Source organism: Priapulus caudatus, unplaced genomic scaffold (genome assembly GCF_000485595.1).
Source record: "Priapulus caudatus unplaced genomic scaffold, Priapulus_caudatus-5.0.1 Scaffold974, whole genome shotgun sequence".
NCBI lineage: Eukaryota > Metazoa > Priapulida > Priapulimorpha > Priapulimorphida > Priapulidae > Priapulus > Priapulus caudatus.
The window spans coordinates 14283-34794 of NW_014578035.1; the positions used below are offsets into that span (position 1 = coordinate 14283).

General features: G+C 46.5%; 1 protein-coding gene and 1 long non-coding RNA gene across 2 annotated transcripts; both read right to left on the minus strand.

The window, feature by feature from the left end:
* Positions 1-7400: 7400 nt before the first annotated feature.
* Positions 7401-9240, minus strand: LOC106814763. The gene is made up of 3 exons (XR_001394654.1): positions 9084-9240; positions 8554-8687; positions 7401-7619 (listed from the first exon to the last, which is right to left on the minus strand). It is a non-coding gene; the product is annotated as an uncharacterized LOC106814763 (long non-coding RNA).
* Positions 9241-11281: 2041 nt separating this feature from the next.
* Positions 11282-19515, minus strand: LOC106814756 (tonsoku-like protein). Its single transcript, XM_014819103.1, has 7 exons — positions 19330-19515; positions 18967-19150; positions 17422-18128; positions 13487-13904; positions 12717-12915; positions 11668-12243; positions 11282-11291 (listed from the first exon to the last, which is right to left on the minus strand). The coding sequence occupies exons 1-7, from the start codon at positions 19513-19515 to the stop codon at positions 11282-11284; spliced, it is 2280 nt and encodes a 759-aa protein (XP_014674589.1).
* Positions 19516-20512: the final 997 nt, after the last annotated feature.

Here is a 20512-nt window from a genome sequence, read left to right on the forward strand (position 1 = left end):
GAGAGAGCTTGAGAGGCAAGACAGACTGAGAGAAAGCGAGAAAGAGAAAGAGAGAGAGAGAGAAAGCACGAGAGACGGAGAGAAACAGAGATAGCGAGATAGAGATAGAGAGCTAGAGAGAAAGAGAGTGGGGGGAGACTGTGATGGATATATTATATATATAATATGTAATATATACAGAGGAACTGTGGATTTTAGTTTTGCGGTATGGATCTGAGATAAGTTGGCCACGGGTCCTTGTGTAGGGTGAGGCGGAACGCAATAACCAGCGGAGGGTTTTCTTGTGAAAGGATGTGTTGTTTATATCGAGGTGAGTGTTGTCTCCCCACTGCAATGGCGTGCGTGCGCGGTGCGTGGCGGTGCAGGCGTAGCGTGCGTACGCGTTTGCCTTAGAACTATATTTGCTTATAGGTGTTACCACCGTGTCTAATCTATGTCCTGCTAGGCTTTGACGTATTAGCTTGTGATGATGATGCTGATGATGACGATGACGATGACGACAGTGATGTTGATGGTGGTGATGCTGATGATCGTGATGATGCTATTGATGATGTTGCTGGTGTTAATTGTGAGAGAATGCATACGTACATATAATCCTATTTATGCCTGTATTTGTTTACGGTGGGCGAACCATACTAGTGAACGCCGACCGCAGGCGAACATTTTTTAGTATGTAATAATCCACCATCAGCCAATGGACAACAAGCACATGCATAATTTCTGATCACTGAACCAGAGTGAACACAATGCGCTCAGACACAATGCGCGAAATCACAATGTATTTTTTTTCAGCACAACGGCACTGCGTTTTGTTGTGTCGTGCCGGGCCGCGTGTGTGGAGACATAGCTTTACTCGTTCGCCATCTAGACATTGCGACGAATATTTTGTGATTCAGGAAAACACTGTAGTTCAATCATTTAGGAGGAGCATTGCTAACAAAGCTGTTGCCGTCTTTTACAGGCTTGAATTGAGGTGAACAGATCAACTACTACATCCCAGTGGCACAAACCTATGCAGCTGCTACTATCTGTTGTCAGAAAATGGTGGACCCCTCTGCGAGCGTTGTAAATTATTTTGTCGGAACGATGAGTCGCCGCTACCATCACGTCTCGATAGTTACGATATGTAGGGAAAGAGTATATAATTTTTGTACGCGCGTATACGGTACCGCGACTGCGCGAATTTGCCATGACGATGCCACGCGCGCGTCTCGATTCGTGGCGCGTCGTCTTTCGAATGGAGGACTTGCGCGAGGCGAGTGTTCAATATGGTGGCGTTCGGTCGTCACTGTCGGCAGTAGGTGTGCGTCGCTGAACGAACCCAATCCCGTATCGCGATTTCACCGAGCGTATGCATCTCTGCCTGCCCTAAACAACACAGAGTCTTAGCTAACTCTTTCTGCCTTTGTGTGGGAGGGGTTGGGGGAAGCAGCAAAGCCAGTGGCTTATGTTTTAGGCAGTTGACCGTGGGCCAGCCATATTGACCATCTAATAGTATCTGCACATGCAGGACCATAGCTAGCGGAAGGTTTGTTAAAATCTTCGCCGAGTCGGGCGACGTTCGTGATCGGAGCTTTACCCTGAAAGTGTCAGAGAACCTCCTGCGGCCCCCTTCACTCTACATTGTCCGCAAACTTCTGTCTACCCAGCGTTCCGGAATCATTGCCTTGAATCTCAGCTAGCCAATGAGAACGCTTGTCTCGCTCTGCATCTGTGTGGGTGTGCTATCTCACATGCAGTCGCCCAATGGGCAGCAATATATGTATGTATATATTATATACATATACACACACATATATGGTCCCTTTACATGTGAAGGGGGGCACCTGTATAGAGGGGAGCAGTATGTAGATGAGATTAGTTCTCTTGTTGGATGGATACTTGATGGAGAGCTCACGTGATGTAATAATACATATAGGCAGCGCTGGGCTAGGCATCCCACCTCATCAATGGGTGTTGCCCACACTCTCTGCTTTCCTTGGATGCAGGAAGACGCAAGCAGCAGCCGCGTATGATAATGTGATACGGTCGCATGGCAACGTGCGTATAGTGTAAATTTTTGCGTGTAAAGGGTGAAATGTATAAGATAACGACGATAATATATTGCTGAGAATCGCGCACCATTTTGAATCTCACTAACGGTGTGCATTTGTAATTTGTAAATATCAAACCCACTCTCATCGGTGGGTATATATACATATGCCTGACTCTTGTAGATATGAACTCTTGTTTTGAGGTGTTCTATATAATATACTGTATTGTAATAAAATGGTGATTTTTGAACCAGATTCCATTGTTGTTGTCTATGAATATGTAACGCCGACTTTTAAGGTACACCCCAATATTTAATGAAGAAATATTGCACGTAAAAAATAAATTTGCTCAAATAATAACGCATGTTTCACATAATCCAGTGTTTCACGAACTGGTGGGCTGCGACCAACCCTCTGGGGGTCGCAAGGAAGGCTTAGGGTAGAGTCGTAGGATATGCTTATTAGGAGATTCTGATTAGTTCCCTATCTCTCTAGTTATTTCTCTCTCTCGCTCTCCGCGCTTGAGAGAGGTTGATATATAGATTTTGTCATTGCCAACTTCCATTCCAATGGAAGTTAATGGAGGGAAATTAATCTCATTAATAGGAAATTCTATGTTGCATTTTGACATTCTAGCGCCATCTATAGTGTGAATAATAATAGAAAATAATTATAAAGTGCGTAGTATTCCTTACTTCCTTACTCCCTTCTCACGGATGGTATTGCCCAAAATCAGTCAAGCGTTAAAAATCTTTGACTAGAAAATCGCCGTATTTCGGCTTGAACTTTTCACCCCGCCGAGACACAAAGTGTGAATTTACGCCTATACTACACGTGCACGCGCGCGTGCGACCACACCCGCGTGTGCGTACACGGTCGCGCGGGTGTATGTGTGTTTATGTGACTGTAAAAACGCGTATTATAGCCGTAAATCCACTTTTAGTGGAATGACGAGTGAAAAAGTTCGATTCGAAATACAGCGATTTTCTGGTAAAAGATTTTTAACGCTTGACTGGTCATGGGCGATACCATCCGTGAGAGGGGAGTAAGGAAGTAAGGAATAATAATTATGCACTAGTTTCTAAAATGCTATGTTCCAATTTGACATTCTAGCGCCATCTAGTGCGTATAATAATAAAAAATAATTATAAAGTGCACTTTATTCCTTACTTCCTTACTCCCCTCTCACGGATGGTATCGCCCATGATCAGTCAAGCGTTAAAAATATTTGACAGAAAGTCTTTGTGTTTCGGCTCGAACTTTTTCATCCGTCGATGCACAAAATGTTCGCTAATAATACACGTGCACGCGCGCGTGCGACCACACCCGTGGCTGGCCGGTGTTGCGTGCCCGTAATGTCGCGCGCGTTGTGTGTGCCAGTGGCTGCGTGCGGCCGTTTAGCGTGGCGTTGCGTGCGTTATATATGTATATATTATATATATATATGTGGTGTGTCGTGCTGCCGTGTGTGCGTGCGTTGCGTGGCGTCGCGTCGCGTTCGTGCGTGGTGTGTGCTCGGTCTGTGCTGCGCGTTGTCGTGCGTGCGTGCGTCGTGCGTCTGTTGCGTGTTCCGTGTGCGGTTTGTGTGTGCGTTGTGTGTTATGTATGCGCCCGGCGGCCCTGTGTTGCGTGACGTGCCTGTGTAGTGATGTGTGTAGATCGTGTGTTGTGTGTGGTGTGTGCCGTTTGTTTGTGTGGTCGTGGACCGCGGTTGTGATGTAGTGTGCGTGCGTAGTGGTAGTGATGTGTGTGTAGTGTGTTGGCGTCAGTGCGGCATGTCTTGTAGGTGTGCTGTGTCCGTGCGGTGCAGTGTCTGTGTGTAGTAGCAGCGTGCGTCGTGCGTGGGGACGTCCTCTATGTGTCAGTGCGCGTGAGGCGTGCTGCGTGCGTAGTTTCTGATATTATGCGGCATGTGTACACAGCGCGCCACGCTGCAATGCAAGATTTTTGTGCATCGAGAGCCGTGTGAAAAAGTTTGAGCCGAAACACAAAGGATTTTGTTCAAAGATTTTTAACGCTTGACTGATCATGGGCGATAACCATCCGTGAGAGGGGAGTAAGAGAAGTAAGGAATAAAGTCACTTTATAATTATTTTCTATTATTATTCACCAAGATGGCGCTAGAATGTACAAAAATGCATAGCAGTTTGCTTCATTAATGGAATAATTCCAACCCATTAACTTCATTGAATGAAATTGCAATGACAAAATTCCAGGGAGACTATAACAAGAAGCGAGAAAAAATTAGGCGCTGAGAGATTGATGAGAGGCGAGTGTCACTGAGAGGATGGAGAGTGAGTGGAGAGGCGAGAGAAGTAATAGAGCAGCAAACAACAATTAGCAAGAAGGAAAGAGAGAGAGTAGATGGGAAATTGTTGGCATATGTTGTATTATCATGTATGTAATCATGTGATGTACGTATGTATCTATTGCACGTTAGCTAATAGGAAGCGTGTTAGGTACCATGAACTCGCGATTTGAAAAGGAATTATAGGACGAAGCTTTCAAACTTGACATCATGTAAAAAAGAAAACCATTTAAATATTTAAGTTAACGATCATTTATTATAATCATATCATGAAGCGCATGCTACTGCGCTTGCTCGTAAGACTTAGGCATTATAACATGCTCTACTCAACCAAGATTATAAACTCAATATATAAAATAGAGTACCAGTAAAACGCCTGCAGTTGCGAGATTCCAGCAAGCACACTTGCCATAGATAATAATTAGATAACAGTTAACCTAATGACAGCACACAAGTCCATAGCTAGATAAACAACGTCAATATCTTCCAAAGAGAATACGTTTCCAAAGTATTTATAGTCAGTAAATACTGTTAATAAATAAGTACACGTCTTACCGAACATGCGTGAAAATCAATGGAATACTCGGCTAAAATACTGTAGGGGTAACGGGAGACATATTAGTCAAGAGCTAATAATACTAGAGTGCTCACGCGAAAACGGAAAATAGTGCTATTTCAGGCGACGGATGATGTATTCTGCTTTGCCTGCGAGCCTCCTGAATAATTTTATGGTACTGCATTAAGCAGAATTCTTTGCTCTCTAAAACAAGACCAAACCGCTTGTCAATAGGAATACTCCTAGGCCCTGAGATATTGGCCCTCCTAAACTCCCCTCCCCACAGGCAATCACATGCGCTCGAATCCACATCATTCAGCAACCTACACGCTCTTAAGGGTTGACCTTTCGTGAAAGTTCGGGTTTTCCGCCATAATTTTATGAATGAACGGCATTTCGGAGGGCATCGCCTATGCCTATTATCTCTAGCACGGCTGATTGCCCGTCATGATGGAGCCGGCAATGTTTTGCATAATTAAGTTTTACAACGCAGCTCAAGTCAGCAGGTGTAGTTAGAGTACCAAATTGGGCATTGACATCAACTTATCAAGCCGCCTCGAGCGGTGACGGAAACGAGTAGCCGAAATTGCTCTTAGAGGGTGTAGCGGTTGCTGAATAGATGTGATTCGAGGCGCGTGTGATGCCTGTGGGAGGGAGGTTTAGGAGCCAAGTTATCTCAGCCTAGGAGTATTGTATTTGACAAGCGGTTGTCTTGTTTCTAGAGAGCAAAGATTTCTGCTTAATGCAGTACCATAAAAATATTTGACTCGCAGGCAAGAGAATATCAGTCGTAAATAGCAACTTATTTTTCCCGTTTTTCGTTGTACACTCCTACGTATTATTAAGCCTCTTGATATTATGTATATCCTGTATCCTCGCCCACAAAGAGAACCTACGCATTCTATGCTGAAGATGCACTAACGCAAAATGCATATATCGTGATCTGCTCTGTGCGTCGTCCTCATCCACCTATCCATCCATCGGCGGTCTATGGGCCGTTTATCCATGTATCCATCTATCCTATGCCATCCATCCATGGTTTGAAATAAAGATACTTTACAATGTGATCATATTTTTTTAGGTGGGCAGACACCTCTAAGCCATTGTTCAGGCCGCTTAATGGACTGCCGTGCTCATTCCCGATACGCTGTCCTCGAAAAAGCTGATGTTCATTGGCAGCAATCCGCTAAGCGACCAAAATCGCTCGCCTCACACCGCTGCGTACTGGTGTTTGATCACGGCAACGATCGCTCCGATCCCGCACGCCCTGCCCCTGTACTGGTGTTGATCAGGCGACGACTCGCTCGTCCCCGCCGCGTGCGGTACTGCGTGTTGAATCAGGCGACGATCGCTCGCCTCACACCGCTGCGTACTGGTGTTGATCAGCAGACAATCGCTCGCCTTCACACGCGCTGCGTACTTGGTGTCGTTGATCAGCGCAACGATCGCTCGTCCGCACGCTGCGTACTGGTGTTGATCAGCCGACGATCGCTCGTTCCCCGCACCGCTGCCGTACTGTGTTGACTCAGGTGACGATCGCTTCGTCCGCGCACCGCTGCGTACTGGTCGTTGATCAGACGGATGATCGCTCGCCCCGCACGCGCTGCGTAGCTGGTGTTGATCAGGTGACGACTCGCTCGCCTCAAACACCGCGCTGGCGTACTGGGTGTTGATCACGGGTGACATCGCTCGCCTCGCACCGCTGCGTTACTGCGTGTTCATCAGGCGAATGACCTTGCTCGCCCGCCACTGCTGCGTACTGGTGTGATCAGCTGACGACTCGGCTCGCCTCGCACCGCTGCCGTAACTCGGTGTTGATCAGGCGACGTCGCTCGCCTCGCACCGCGGCGTACTGGGTGATCAGGCGGACGAGTCGTCGCCTCACACCGCCTGCGACTGGTGTTATCAGCTGACGATTGCTCCGTCCCGCACCGCTGCGACCATACTGGTGTTGATCAGACGATGATTGCTCGGCCTCGCTACCGCGCGTCTGGGTGTTAATCAGCCAACGATTCGCTCGCCTCGCACCTGCTGCGTACTGCGTGTTGATCATGGGCGATGTCGCGCTCGCCTCGCACCGCTGCGCTACTGGGTTGATCAGGCGGATGATTGCTTCGTCCTCGCGCACTGCTGCGTTACTGGTGTTGATTCAGGCAATGAGTTGCTTCGGCCCGCCCACCGGCTGCCGTACTGGTGTTTGATCAAGCAACCGATCTCTGCTTCCCGCACCGCTGCGTTACTGGTGTTGATCAGGCGCACAATCGCCTCAGCTCGCACCGCTGCGTACTGGTTGTTGATCACGGCAACGATTGCTCGCCCCACATCGCTGCGTATGGGTCGTTGATCAGCCGACGCATCACTCTTCCCGCCCCCCCACCGCCCTGCGTACTGGTGTTGATCAGGCGATGATTGCTCGTCCCGCACCGCTGCGTACTGGTGTTGATCAGGCGATGATTGCTCGCCCCACACTGCTGCGTACTGGTGTTGATCAGGCGATGATTGCTCGCCCCACACTGCTGCGTACTGGTGTTGATCAGGCGATGATTGCTCGCCCCACACTGCTGCGTACTGGTGTTGATTGGGGGCGATTGCTCACCCCCACCGTCTGCTGTTCCTTGGAAAGTGGCTGGGGCCGATAATCACTCAATCGTTCATGAAAACCTTTTGACGCGTTGATTCCCCGTCTCCTCGCCACGTACATCCGTTTACGAGATGATTGACACTGCAAAATAAATTACCATTGTACTGTAATTATGATATGCATTATTATATATATATATATATATAATTATAATTATGTTAGTAAAGCATATATAAACAGAGCACGAAATTAGCGCAAGCCCACCGGCATATGCTGGCAAATTATTTGGAGGGCCGGTAACATTGGCAAAACACCGGCCCTCGAAGCCGGTGTTTTAATTCAGCCGTGATAGCAAGTACCTACATTTTTTATTTATAGCATTAATGAGAAAATAGCCTACATTACTGTTTTACCTGAAGGATATCATGCCATAATTTATCAATATTTTACAAATTTGAAATCGAGAATGCAAGAGTGAAACGTGACATTGGTTTTACAAACAAAATTTATGAGGGCTCGTAAATTATGGTGAGGGCTGGTAAAAAATTGCTGTTACCAGCCCTCTGGGCCGGTGCAAAAAAATCTGAATTTCGTGCCCTGATAAACATTTTTATCATTATTCTCTTTAAAAATATTCTGGTTAACAGTAACTGTTAGTTACTGTGTTAACGTTCGAAGTCGCCACAAAACCATGTTTTTTTAATTCCTTTAGGTGTCTATTGCCACAGCTGAACATTAACAGCTAGAATAATATTGCCCCGTATAAAATTTACACATACACTGTCTTATATTATACGCATTGAACAATGAGCAAGTCCGCTGTCCGCACGATAAATCAATTGATACTACACCAACTTACGTCAGGTTTGTGTTACTTATGAGCGTTTCAAGTTATCACAGTTAAAAACTTTGACCACATATACACAGAGACCAGATTCTGTTAACGTGTCTATTGAATACAAGAGATCTCGCAAGAGAGAAGCCCGTCATATCGTGATGAAATCCGATGTTAATCAGGTAACAGATTAAGCTGATTAATTCGTGGCAGACATTATAATGTTGTATAAGAAATTACCCAAGCATCATTCTTGAAAACGCAGTGTCCCTTTATGCCGGTGATTAGGCTGCGTGCTGATAGCGATTCCTATAGGGCTTCTTGGGTGGTAGATGCAACATCAGGCAATCATACGACCCTGCGACCTTAGCTCCCTAAAAAAATCGTAGGATTGACATTCAATGACAGAATTATAAAAAATACCTGATACACTGATACAAGTAAAACGTCTTAGCAGTAAAATGTAGCCAAGTACTATTAGCAGGAGTTGAGAAGATGAGATTTGATAAAAGCAAGGTCCTTCAACAATGAAAGGGTTAGAGACAGGACTATCGGGCATGCTGACAGGCCTACGTGTCTGCTCTCTTTAACAATTGTTTAATCGAAGAATTACTTGCAGCGTGGTTTAGCATATGCCTCGCACTCGGGTGGGGAAACCCTAGGCTGGACCGACTGACCCAGCATGAAAACCCCACCTCTCTGCAGCACAAGCTAGCATCCTCTGCAATTTACTGCTACCTCTACTAACTATTGTTTTGTCTAATACTTACGCTGTGTAGCTGTGGTCACTGAAGGCAGTGTCCAGTTGATCCTGATTGTATTCGGAAGAATTCCGTGGCGCGCTCCGCTTATACTTGATGTGATCGCACACGTCGGCAATCATGCGTTTGCGCTTGGCGGCTTCTCTCTCCTTTCTGCGGCGCTGCGTCGAATACGTTGCGGCAATCAGCGCGTACGTGCGTGCATGTCTGTGTGTGTGTGTGTGCGTGCGTGTCTGTGTGTGTGCGCGTGCGTGTGCGTGCGTGTCTATGTGTGTGCGCGTGCGTGTGCGTGCGTGCGTTTCTGTGTATTATGCGTGCATGTGTACACACGCATGCAAGATTTTGTGCATCGACGGGTGAAAAAGTTTGAGCCGAAACACAAAGGATTTCTATCAAAGATTTTTAACGCTTGACTGATCATGGGCGATACCATCCGTGAGAGGGGAGTAAGGAAGTAAGGAATAAAGTGCACTTTATAATTATTTTCTATTATTATTCACACTAGATGGCGCTAGAATGTCAAAATGCATAGCATTTCCAATTAATGGAATTAATTTCCACCCATTAACTTCCATTGGAATGGAAATTGGCAATGACAAAATCCAGAGAGACATGATACAAGAAGCGAGAAAAATTGCGCGCGAGAGATTGTATGAGAGGGCGAGTGTCACTGAGAGGGAGAGAGTGAGTGAGAGGCGAGAGAAGTAACTAGAGAGAAAACAATTAGCAAGGAAGGAAAGAGAGAGGTAGAGGAATTGTGGCATATGTTGTATTAATCATGTATGTAATTGTGATGTACGTATGTATCTATTGCACGTTAGCTTAATAGAAAGCGTGTTAGGTAGCCCATGAACTCGTCGATTTGAAAAGGAATATTGTGACGAAGCTTTCAAATACTTGACATCATGTAAAAAAGAAACCATTTAAATTTTAGTTAACAATGATTTATTATAATCAATATCATGAACGCGCATGCTACTGCGCATGCTCGTAGACTTAGGCTATACAGGGACTATACTAATCACAAGATTATAAACTCAATATTATAAATAGATGTACCAGTAAAACGCGAGATTGCACGATTCCAAGCACACTTGCCATAGATAATAATAGATAACAGTTAACCTAATGACAGCACACGAAGTCCATAGTAGACTAAACAACGTCAAATTCTTCCAAAGAAAATACGTTTTCCAATATTATACCAGTATAAATACTCGTTATAATAAGTACACGTCTACCAGAACATGTGAAAATCAGATGGAATATCGGCCTAAAATACTGTAGGGTAACGGGAGACATATTATCAAGAGATAATAATAACTAGAGTGTACAACGGAAAAACGGGAAAATAGTGCTATTTCACGACATGATTATTCTACTTTGCCTGCGAGTCTATAATAATTTTATGGTACTGCATTAAGCAGAATTCTTTGCTCTCTAAAACAAGACCAAAATGTTCTCTATCCTTGGGCCAAAACTATCATTGGTAAAGTATAATGTAAAGTATGCATGGGATAACATTTCGGATGTTTGTTGGGAAGAACACCGGAGTGGAAGCTCTTACAATACAGGAAGTACGCATGTGAACTCTACACGTGAGTAGAACGTGATTGGTAAAATTCCATTTCAATATTATACGGTTAACCCGACACCTTGGTGACAGCCCAAGCACGTGCAGACCTAGCTCTAGTACTATAGCCCGCTTACATTAACCGCCAGCGGCAGTTAATGTAAGCGGGCTATAGTTACTATAGAGCTAGTGCAGACCGAACGGTCTTGCACATGCAGGAAATAAGATGACGTCACCTAGCAGTTGTATAAATACGACACACCTCGGAAGAGGAAAGGATTGGTCGTTGGTTATCGTTCTCTCTCTGTGCACGCACGCATATCGACGAGGTTGAAAGACATGACAGACGGACTCAAAGACTGACAGATGCACAGACGGACGGACGGGAAGAAGTATATATTGTGGTAACACCCATATCTGGACTCTTGCTCACTCGCGGCGTGAGCAACAATAAATTACTATGCGTAGAAAACTCATTCATGGACTTACGAATTTATTTGTGTTTGATCACTGATACTACCTGACATCTCCTTCAAGCTTCACCGCAAACACGAAACAAGCAGAACAGTTAATAACACAACGCAAGAAGAATAACAATATCTAAACTATACGATCACGGGCATCTCCCGACGTATCACACCGACCTGGGAAAAGTAATAGACGAAATTACAAATACCGTCAAAATATTACGATTTGCAATGGTACAAAAAATGCATAGTGTAATCATGTGATAGTGATTGGTGATCGTATTTTTAAAATACGATCACCAACATGACCAATCACTATCACATGATTACACTATGCATTCACACAGATATTTGTGTCTCTCCCTCGTCCACGCATATCGACCGAGGAAGCGTCGTAGAGTCACGCGACACAACCGTCGGCTTGCCGATCGTAGACGCCATCACAGTTGCACGCTCTCACTCTCCTGTCGCACGCTCGCGCGCACCAGTCGCACGCTCGCGGCGACACGACATCGTGGCTCACCTTAACCCCTGACCAGACCACCTAACATACCCGTGCAGCAGCCTCACGCTGCTCATGCCAAGCCCATTCAAGGCCGCGTCGATGCAACGGAGGCTCTCCAACGCAGCGAGCGCGCCGGCGAGCGCCGCATCCTGGAAGACCGCCGCCGTCAGGTCGCACCCGCGCAGCCCGAGCGAGGCGAGCCGCGGCGCGTGAGCTAGCACGGCAGCGAGCGGCCGCGCGCACGCGTAACCGAGCGGGTTGGCGCTGAGCTCGAGGCTGCGCAGCGCGGACAGACGTGGCGGCCCCGCGCTGCCGCCCTTGACCAGCATGTGCAGACCATAGTGCGTGACTTTGTTGACGGAGAGGTTGAGCTTTAAGAGGGCGACGAGGGAGGGGAGGGCAGGACCGAGTTCCTTGCATCCCTCATCGCCGAGAAAGTTACCGGACAGATCGAGGACGGTGAGGGTGCACTGCCCCGGTAGCGAGCGCAGCAGGGGCCGCGCCCGATGGAGGTGCAGATCGAAGTGGCTCAGGCGCAGGCAGTGCATGGAGTCAGCCATGCGTAACTCGCCTGTTATGTTTTCGTCCCGCGGGGTCATTGCCGCCTCACACGCAAACGCATACCTGCAACAATGCAACGTGGCGTCACTACATGATATAACATGACGCATGACATGACATGCAAAACATTTCGCAATACACGGGCCCTGATGAAACATGCCCGTGCATGATAACATTGCATGACATACACGAGGCATGGAGCATGGTGCATAAACAAATTACAACATACACAGGTCATGATACAGGCGTGAACCCAGTGTGATACGGGGCAAAAATACAGCATGCACCAATTACATGATAGATAGGCTAATGCTAATTCAAAGGTCACTTTCGAGCTTTCAGATCAGAATGCCATCAATATTGAACTACCAACAAGTTGACTGACGTCTATGAACATAAGCTTCAACTGTCGTGATGGAACACATGCATACATGCCTAGGGATCTCTGTGCTCTAGAAAGACACCTAGGGGTCTAGATTCTGTGCTTGAGAAAGACACCACAGATCACGCAAGCAATGCTGAAATAACAGACGTGCCTTTCTGTTAGAGTAGGCATCTCCCATGTTTTTACACTAGCTACGAACTCCTCATTGTTTGTCACCAGATCGGTGACTTTGTAATTGGGTACGATCACAGCGCCATCTTTAGTGTGGAGCGTCAGCTGAGGCCATTGACCATTAGCAACGTAATAGCGCCGAGATGATTCGCCCGCTAACCAACTAATCCTCCTCTCATCTGTCAACACAGCAAGGCTCATATGTCAGAAGTTTAGATTTTTACGTTTGGCCTATAGTAGAAGTCAAGATGAGTTTGTAATCATGGTCGCAGATTGTCAAGAGCCAATTAACAATTAACACTCTTGCTCAACACTACTTAATGGGCCCTTGATATTGTTTAAAATAAAGATTACCTTACAGTCAATACCATTGCTTTCGAGAAACTATATGCGCAGTACTTATGAGATGCAAGTAGATAGAAGCTATATAGATTCGAATTTTTAAATTAACTCTATTGCTTCACATAAACATAACACACAAATTCGTTAGCTCATTCCTGTATGGAAATTTGTTCACGGGATACGATTTAAAAAAACTTGTACAAATTCAGCTCAATTACTGTCAAATAATTACCACAAAAAGACAAAAACACTTATGCCGGAATATTCAGGGTTATGCAGCACCACAACACAATGAACCACTTAACAAGGAATGCTTAATCAATGCTCAAAAAGGAAGGACATCATGGTTAAGCAGCGTTACTACGTCAGAGATGGAGCCGCATAACCGAGGGATGCTTCCATACTTGCCTGCTTCGTGTCGCGGCAGCAGAATAAGGAAAACCTTTCCCTCGACGTTTACTCTCACACGCATTGCTGGCCCGATCGCCACTCTCTCACTATTCCCTGCTGCGCCATCGTCCTCTCTCACTCTCCTGTCCCCCTCGCGCACTGCTGTCTGGGTTCCCAGCCCATAGAGGGCACTGAACTTCAGCTGTAGACTGCGCCTCGGCTTTCCAGTGCGACGAACCCTCCTTGTGGCAGCACCGCTTCCATTGCTGTCACTAGGCCTACCACTGTCAAACAACTCTATATCTTCCTTCTCACTCTTCTCCTCGTGCTCCACCGTGTTCTGCGGCTGCACCGGTCTTCGCCTCCGTAAGAGGGCGCCACCGCTGCCCATCATCTCAACGTTCTCTCCCACGTCCTCGCGTTCCACTGCCACCGCCTAAAACACACAAACACAAGCACGTCGGTCACAAAGAATCGTCAAAATAACACGGGGAAAGTTTATTCATTCGACTAATACTGCAACATGGTTTCAGCATTTTACCGTTGTACGCTCTCCTTCTTTATATGCTCTTGATTGTATCACTCAGAAAGCTTCTATTTTTTATTTTATTTATTTTTTTATTTAACTGCTTAACACTTACCTTAATCACTTTACTTGTACATAATATGCTGAAGTTTTTTGTATATATTTTTTCTTCATGCTGTATAGCAATCTATTGTACTGTATCACTGAATCACTCCGAAATTTTGGGGATCGTGGGTATATTTGCTATAGTTTATAGTATGCACAATGTTATGTTGGACCACAATGGAAATAAGTGTGATATAAGCTAGCTAGCCACCCTTTTTGTGTTTTCATCCTCGATAATTTTCTAGCTGCATTTTGTTTATTAATGCTGTTATCGATGTAATGTATGCTTGCTTTGTTAATTATCGAAATAAATAAATCAATCAATCAGACGTCGTCCGTTGCCGAACAAACCGTCATGTCAATCACACATGTTTTGACGAGCACGGCGAAGCGAGAGATTGCACATCGACGCAACACTCGGCGAGATAACCTTTGACCCGGCATACAGCTACGTACATACTGGCATACCGGCATACAGCTGGTATGCACCCCACGCACGTACGACCACCGCAATCAGAAGCTGGGGCCAGATTTATCATTGCTTCTCACTGTAGGGGCGTAAATCCGTACCGAGGACTGGGGGGGATGATGACGTGAAGGGGGGGTGTGGGGGGCTCTCCCCCAGAAATTTTTTGAAATTAGACCCCCTCAGATGCGTTTACTGCGCGAGCAGGGAGGGGGTCCGGACCCTCTGGATCCCTCCCCCCCCCTGTACACGCCCCTGCAGTAATTGAAATGATTTAGGTCTGCCCATGTCTCCAAATTATCATAATTAGCTGAACTTTCCAGTGGAGCACGGAGGAAGGAGTTTTTTTTTTGAATCTCAGGGGGGGATATTTGTACAGGCCATCCCCCCCTCCTCCAAGAGCGGGGGGGATGCATCCCCCTATCCCCCCGGGATTTACGCTTCTCAGCACGGCAGGCTGGCATAAGCGGGGACTAGGCATGCCGTGCCGCTTAAGTGCGATTCATCAAGCCAATTAGTCTACGTCAACGTAGCCCGCGCATACATAGCGATTTAAGTTGCGATTCATCAACGCGCTACGCTGACGTCCACTGTGTATAACTCTACGACAGCCAGAGAGCTGTCGTATAGCTGCACTGCGGCGCGTATAAACAGAGTGTTTTCGCACAGTCAGTGCCTATAATGTTGTAACAAAAGGTGTTTGTTTACACCTACACTAGTTTAAGGCTGGTGGTTGGAACCAAAGACTTTCTGTTGACATCCTGCTTAGACAAGCATCCACGTAAGTTGGGGCGAGTCAATCGCACACACACACGCCCACACCAGACATAAAAAAATCAGTGGACGAGATGGCAGCGTTTACAGCAGCGGCAGCAATACTAAAGTACAGAGACGAGCAATTTGCAGAGAGCGTGCAGGATCCATTCCATTTGACAGACCACACGCTATTCAATCGCTACAGATTTCCTCGGCATGCATTGATGGATTTGGCAAATGAACTTTGCCCGTTAATAGAGCTACCAACAAGGTTTGTTTCAATTACTAATATGTTTAGGATAAATATAATATTATCATGCAATACTAAATTGGTGATCCTGCATAACTATAATGAGTATAATTATACAGTGAGCTCTCTAATGATTGCATTGAAACACTTGAAAGGCAGATTTATAATGAACATTAAATTTAAACTAGTGTGCATTCAGTTTAAATGCTGTTAGCGATATTAGCAATGTTTATTGTTTTAAATACTGTGTTTGTTGATCACAGTAATTTATGCATATTGCATATTATGATGGCTAACCACATATATATACATAATATTTGATGAAAAACGACACGGTCTTGAACTTATTCTGCACAACAAGACAAATTCTCACACTGTATAGCAATTCTCGCGAGACGCGAGAGTCGTGTGGTCAGTGCAATACATAGATATCATATAACAACATTGATTGTTATATATTATGATATCTATGGTGCAAAAGTATTTAAAACAAGAGAACAAATGCCATACGGCATTTGTAAATGTTTTGACACTTTTGTTTTGCTTCACGATCGGTAGATAATTAATGTTTTTGACGTGTTTTTCAAGAAAAACACATGATATTACTCATTAATATAAAATGTAATATCACTATAATTGTAATTCGTAGTGTAAATGTGTTATTTTCATCTTAATATTAAAGTTAAGGAAGGGTCTAGGATCTCTTAAGTTAAGAGAAAAGTTACGAGAATTTTTAATTCTCTTAACTTTACGAAGTTTCTGTCAACGCTCTAAGAGAAAAAGTTAATGTTAAGGTTAATGTTAAGACTAATTTGTTTCTGACAACGGGCGCCTGGCTATTGGTTCCACTAACGAACGTCCAAACAGCAGCCGAGGAGCGGTATAACAGGGCTCATTCGCGCACACGATCAATTGTTGAGAGATGCTTCGGATTAATGAAATCAAGATTCCGCATTCTAAACAAATCCGGTGGCATTATGCTGTATACTCCTGAGAGGACAATCAAAATATTTACTGCAGTAGCAATAATGCACAACCTTGCTATCGCATACAGGTTGCCAGAGGTGGCAGAAGTAGAAGTACGCGTATGCCGAAAGTTGCTACCACGCCCGCTAGATCGCCAGCGCCATATTGTCTATATTTGACCAGCCAGTGTTGCAATCGAGTCAAGGTAGCAACTTTCGGCTGATATAACTTTTGAAATAAACTACGATAGGAAATAAAACTTCGTATTCAAAATGGAAACCGTCTTGCCTGATTATGCAAATATTTTAGGAATTTTTAACGTTACAGTTTTAGAGTTAGAATGTGTTAAAAACCCGACCGAGTATAACTTTGCGAGGTATGCAGGCCCTAGCTGCGAGTATGGCAACAAACGGTGTCACATATACTGCAGCAAGGAAGGAATGCGGCTGCTACTAGCGGGGTTATGTGCAACTCATTAAGATATGCCTTCGCACGAGCTAGGACGGCTTCATGAATTAACCTCAGGAACGTTACGTACGTATTTCGTAGGATGCCTGCCTATGGACGGTAATTTACATTCCAATGATGAATCTAGGCCCAGCTGCAGCTCCAGCTCCAATCTCCCAGCGAGCCACACCGCATCGCCGAGCGTTAGTAGCTGCTTTTTGTTTCAAGTCAGGCGGGCAATACGTTCGGATTAATGGCAACAGAATGGAAAATCGTACGTTTTAGTCTGTATCTCCGGATCGCGGGTGTAGATGAGGAAACAATTTCGCACGATGCTAAGCGAATGTACTAGTATTGATATCCTCATCATGATAGTCGTCGTCGTCGTCGTCGTCGTCGTCGTCGTCATCATCACTATCGATATAAATCGTGCCTACCTGAGACTCGGCTTTCGTTGGACTCCTCCCCTCCTCCCCGGCCTCCTCCCCGGCCTCCTCCCCTGCGTCGAACCTCATCCTCTCAAGCACGATGCGCGTCAACGACCTCACTGCATCCTCCCTGCTCGCCGGTGGCGCCCCCTGCAGCTTGTGTTTCTTTGGCGGCAGCAGCAGCGGCTTGCGACAGTGCCGTCGCTTGCCGACGCCCTTCTGGCCCTGGATGGCACGCGGCTTCAACGCATCTGCGAGTTTCATGTTGAGCAGAGAGCTATCTTTTGGCCTGGTGGCCGTGTCGACTTCCGCCGCGTCGCTGTCGGTGGCGCCATCTGGCAGCGTCTCGGCGGCGTTGTCGGTGGAGATGGTGTTGTTCTTCTCTCGCGCCTTCTCCTCCTCTTCAACGAAAAATAGGGGTTCTCTAAACAACCTCCTTTTCCGTTTCGGCTTCGGAGCCTGTCCCTCCGCAGCCGCCGCCGCCTCCTCCTTTTTCCCCTCCTCCTTCGTGAGTCCCTCCCCCAGATGGAGTGGTTTCTTTTGCGACCTATTCCTCCTTTTCGGCTTCGGCATCGCACCTTCTTCCTCGGCCGCTTCTCCCGAGGAGAGATCCTTCTGACTCTTTCTCTTGCTCTTCTTCCCGGCAGATGCTTCCTCCTCCTTTCCAGAAGTCTCGCTCGATAACAAGCCCTCCTCCTGCTGCTCCTTCTGCTTAACTGTAGAGGTAAAGAAAAGCCACGGGGTTAACGGCAACTGACATATTTTTAGGGACAAGCGCCGCGCGTGACGTCACCACGATGTGACATCAACTTGTCACAGCAACGACAAAAACGTGGCCTTCACGGTAAAACCATCACATAGAGGGACTACGTGCCCTGCATGGTGACACTATCACAGAGGGACGTGCCCTGCATGGTGACACCATCACATAGAGGGACGTGCCCTGCATGGTGACACCATCACATAGAGGGACGTGCCCAGCATGGTGACACCATCACATAGAGTGACGTGCCCTGCATGGTGACACTATCACATAGAGGGACGTGCCCTGTATGGTGACACGATCCAAGAGGGACGTGCCCTGCATGGTGACACGATCCAAGAATGACACCCCCAGTATAGTGACACCGTCCCATGGTGACACCCCGGAGTAACATCCGCAGTATAGTGACACCACAGGACAGACCATGCAGCGCGGGTGGTAGGCTGTAAAGTGAGCGCAGAAAAACGAGCCTGTTTTATTATTATTACAAAATTAGGTAGCAAAACAAGATTCATGTTTTTAGCACCGAGCATTGAATTTGTGTCAATTTAGCTGTCCATCCAGTTTTAACTGCAACGATATGAACATGAAATGGAAGAAAAATGGAGAAAAATCTAAATCTACTATCACGAGGGCAACACATATCAAATTCACACTTCAACAGACTTCGTTGAGCCTGCCGAGGGTTCTAAGAATGAACCAAATATCACAATTAAGTTTTCAAAGTACTCTCCTCTTTGATACACACATCTCGCTGCGCACGCGACGCCCCGTGGCGCCATCTAACTTACGGTCAGCCTCCGAGTCCCTTCTCCTGATCACCGAGGGCGACGGAAGAAAAAGAAACTTCTCGCATAAAATAACCTTCGGTGGGATCTTGGTGTTGGTCGTCATGGCAACCTCGGTTTTCCCGGTCAGCTTCTTCTTCGCACGCTTGACGATCTGGAGGCACTGCAGCGTGACTTTCTGGTCAGCCTAGCGTGGCGAGGAAAAATCGAATGCTGATCAAGGGCAGTAACAGCAGGTAACATGGAGGATGATGCTCGCACTGATAAAGGTGGGGGGCAGGTGTAAGAACGAGGCACTGCGGGTACGTGGGTTGAGCCTAGACCGCACGCTCTCTCCCCCACGTGCTGCCATCTATGGGCACTCACCATCACTGAGCTCTTCTTGTCGCGGCTGCGTTGTTGCTCCTTCAGGCGGCGTGCAGAACTCTCCTCCTCTCTCCGCGGACGAGACGACGCACTCTCCTTACTGCTGCAACGACTCGAGCTGTTACACTTGCGTTTCCGCGGGCGACTGGGGCTTAGGCGACTACTTGGCGATGATGCCAAACCCATAGTATCCCCACGAACTTCGTTTGGGAGATACAATAATATGATTTAAGGAGCGTAAACCTTGTTCAACAAACATTTGCCTTTGCAATTGAACTGTGCAACTGTAGCCTCACATCCACAATAGCAAAAGCAGTTCAGTCCTTTGTTAACAGTCAACAAATCCATGTTTAACCCAAAAGGTTATCCGACACTTACTCTTCGCATGTCAGCGGAAAGTACATTTTATGGTCCTTTCAATAAAGCCATAAAAATGGTTGGTCACCGCTGAAACAAAAACGTTTTTCAATCGCTCCGTCAGACAATGTCCTCAGAAAATGTCTAAAATGTGCCCTGTGCCTCATTGACCTTTGACCTGTGACCTCCAATTTCGGCACAGTGATGGCTTTTCCTACCATGATGCTATACACCGACTATCACAAGCCTAGGTTGAGCCGTTTAGATTTGTTCCGCAATTCTGCATTTCCTCCCTATACCTTAAGTTAAGGAGGGAATGTTCCCCCTTCTTTTACACCTCTTGACCGTTGACCTTTGACCCCCCAGCTTCAACATCCCAACTCGTTTTCGGATTACCCCCCCACGTCCCGAATATCGTGACCATACGTCAAGCTGTTTAGATTTGTGCCCAACTGTTGACGGACGCACGCACGCACGATCATGCGATTCTACAAAGCTGCATCTGACTACGTCAGATGAGCTAAAAACAAGTGAACATGCAAGCATCTCTACGGGACAGACTACTGGCCACAGTGCATGTACCGCTTTCAATGAGAAACAAGAGAAAACGTGAAGAAGAGAACATTCTCTATAATCACGATTCCGATCGGCCCCGGTAGTCGAGGGCAACGCGTAAACAAATCACGGCAGTTTATGACGCGTCCCGCCTGCAGCCAATCGCGCTCTGCGGCGCCCTCGACTACCGGGGCCGATCGGGGGACTACGGCGCGACTTCTGAGTTTGAAGTCACATTACAAAGCAAGGTGGCACTTCTCGGACACGGTAG

Bases quoted from the DNA above. Each gene is read 5' to 3' on its own strand.
- LOC106814756 (XM_014819103.1), bottom strand. From the start codon at position 19,515: ATGGGTTTGGCATCATCGCCAAGTAGTCGCCTAAGCCCCAGTCGCCCG. The intron at 13,905-17,421 runs GTAGGCACGATT...TGTGTGTTTTAG, and splicing joins CAACGAAAGCCGAGTCTCAG to GCGGTGGCAGTGGAACGCGA. The intron at 12,916-13,486 runs GCAAGTATGGAA...CTGTGTTGACAG, and splicing joins GCTGCCGCGACACGAAGCAG to ATGAGAGGAGGATTAGTTGG.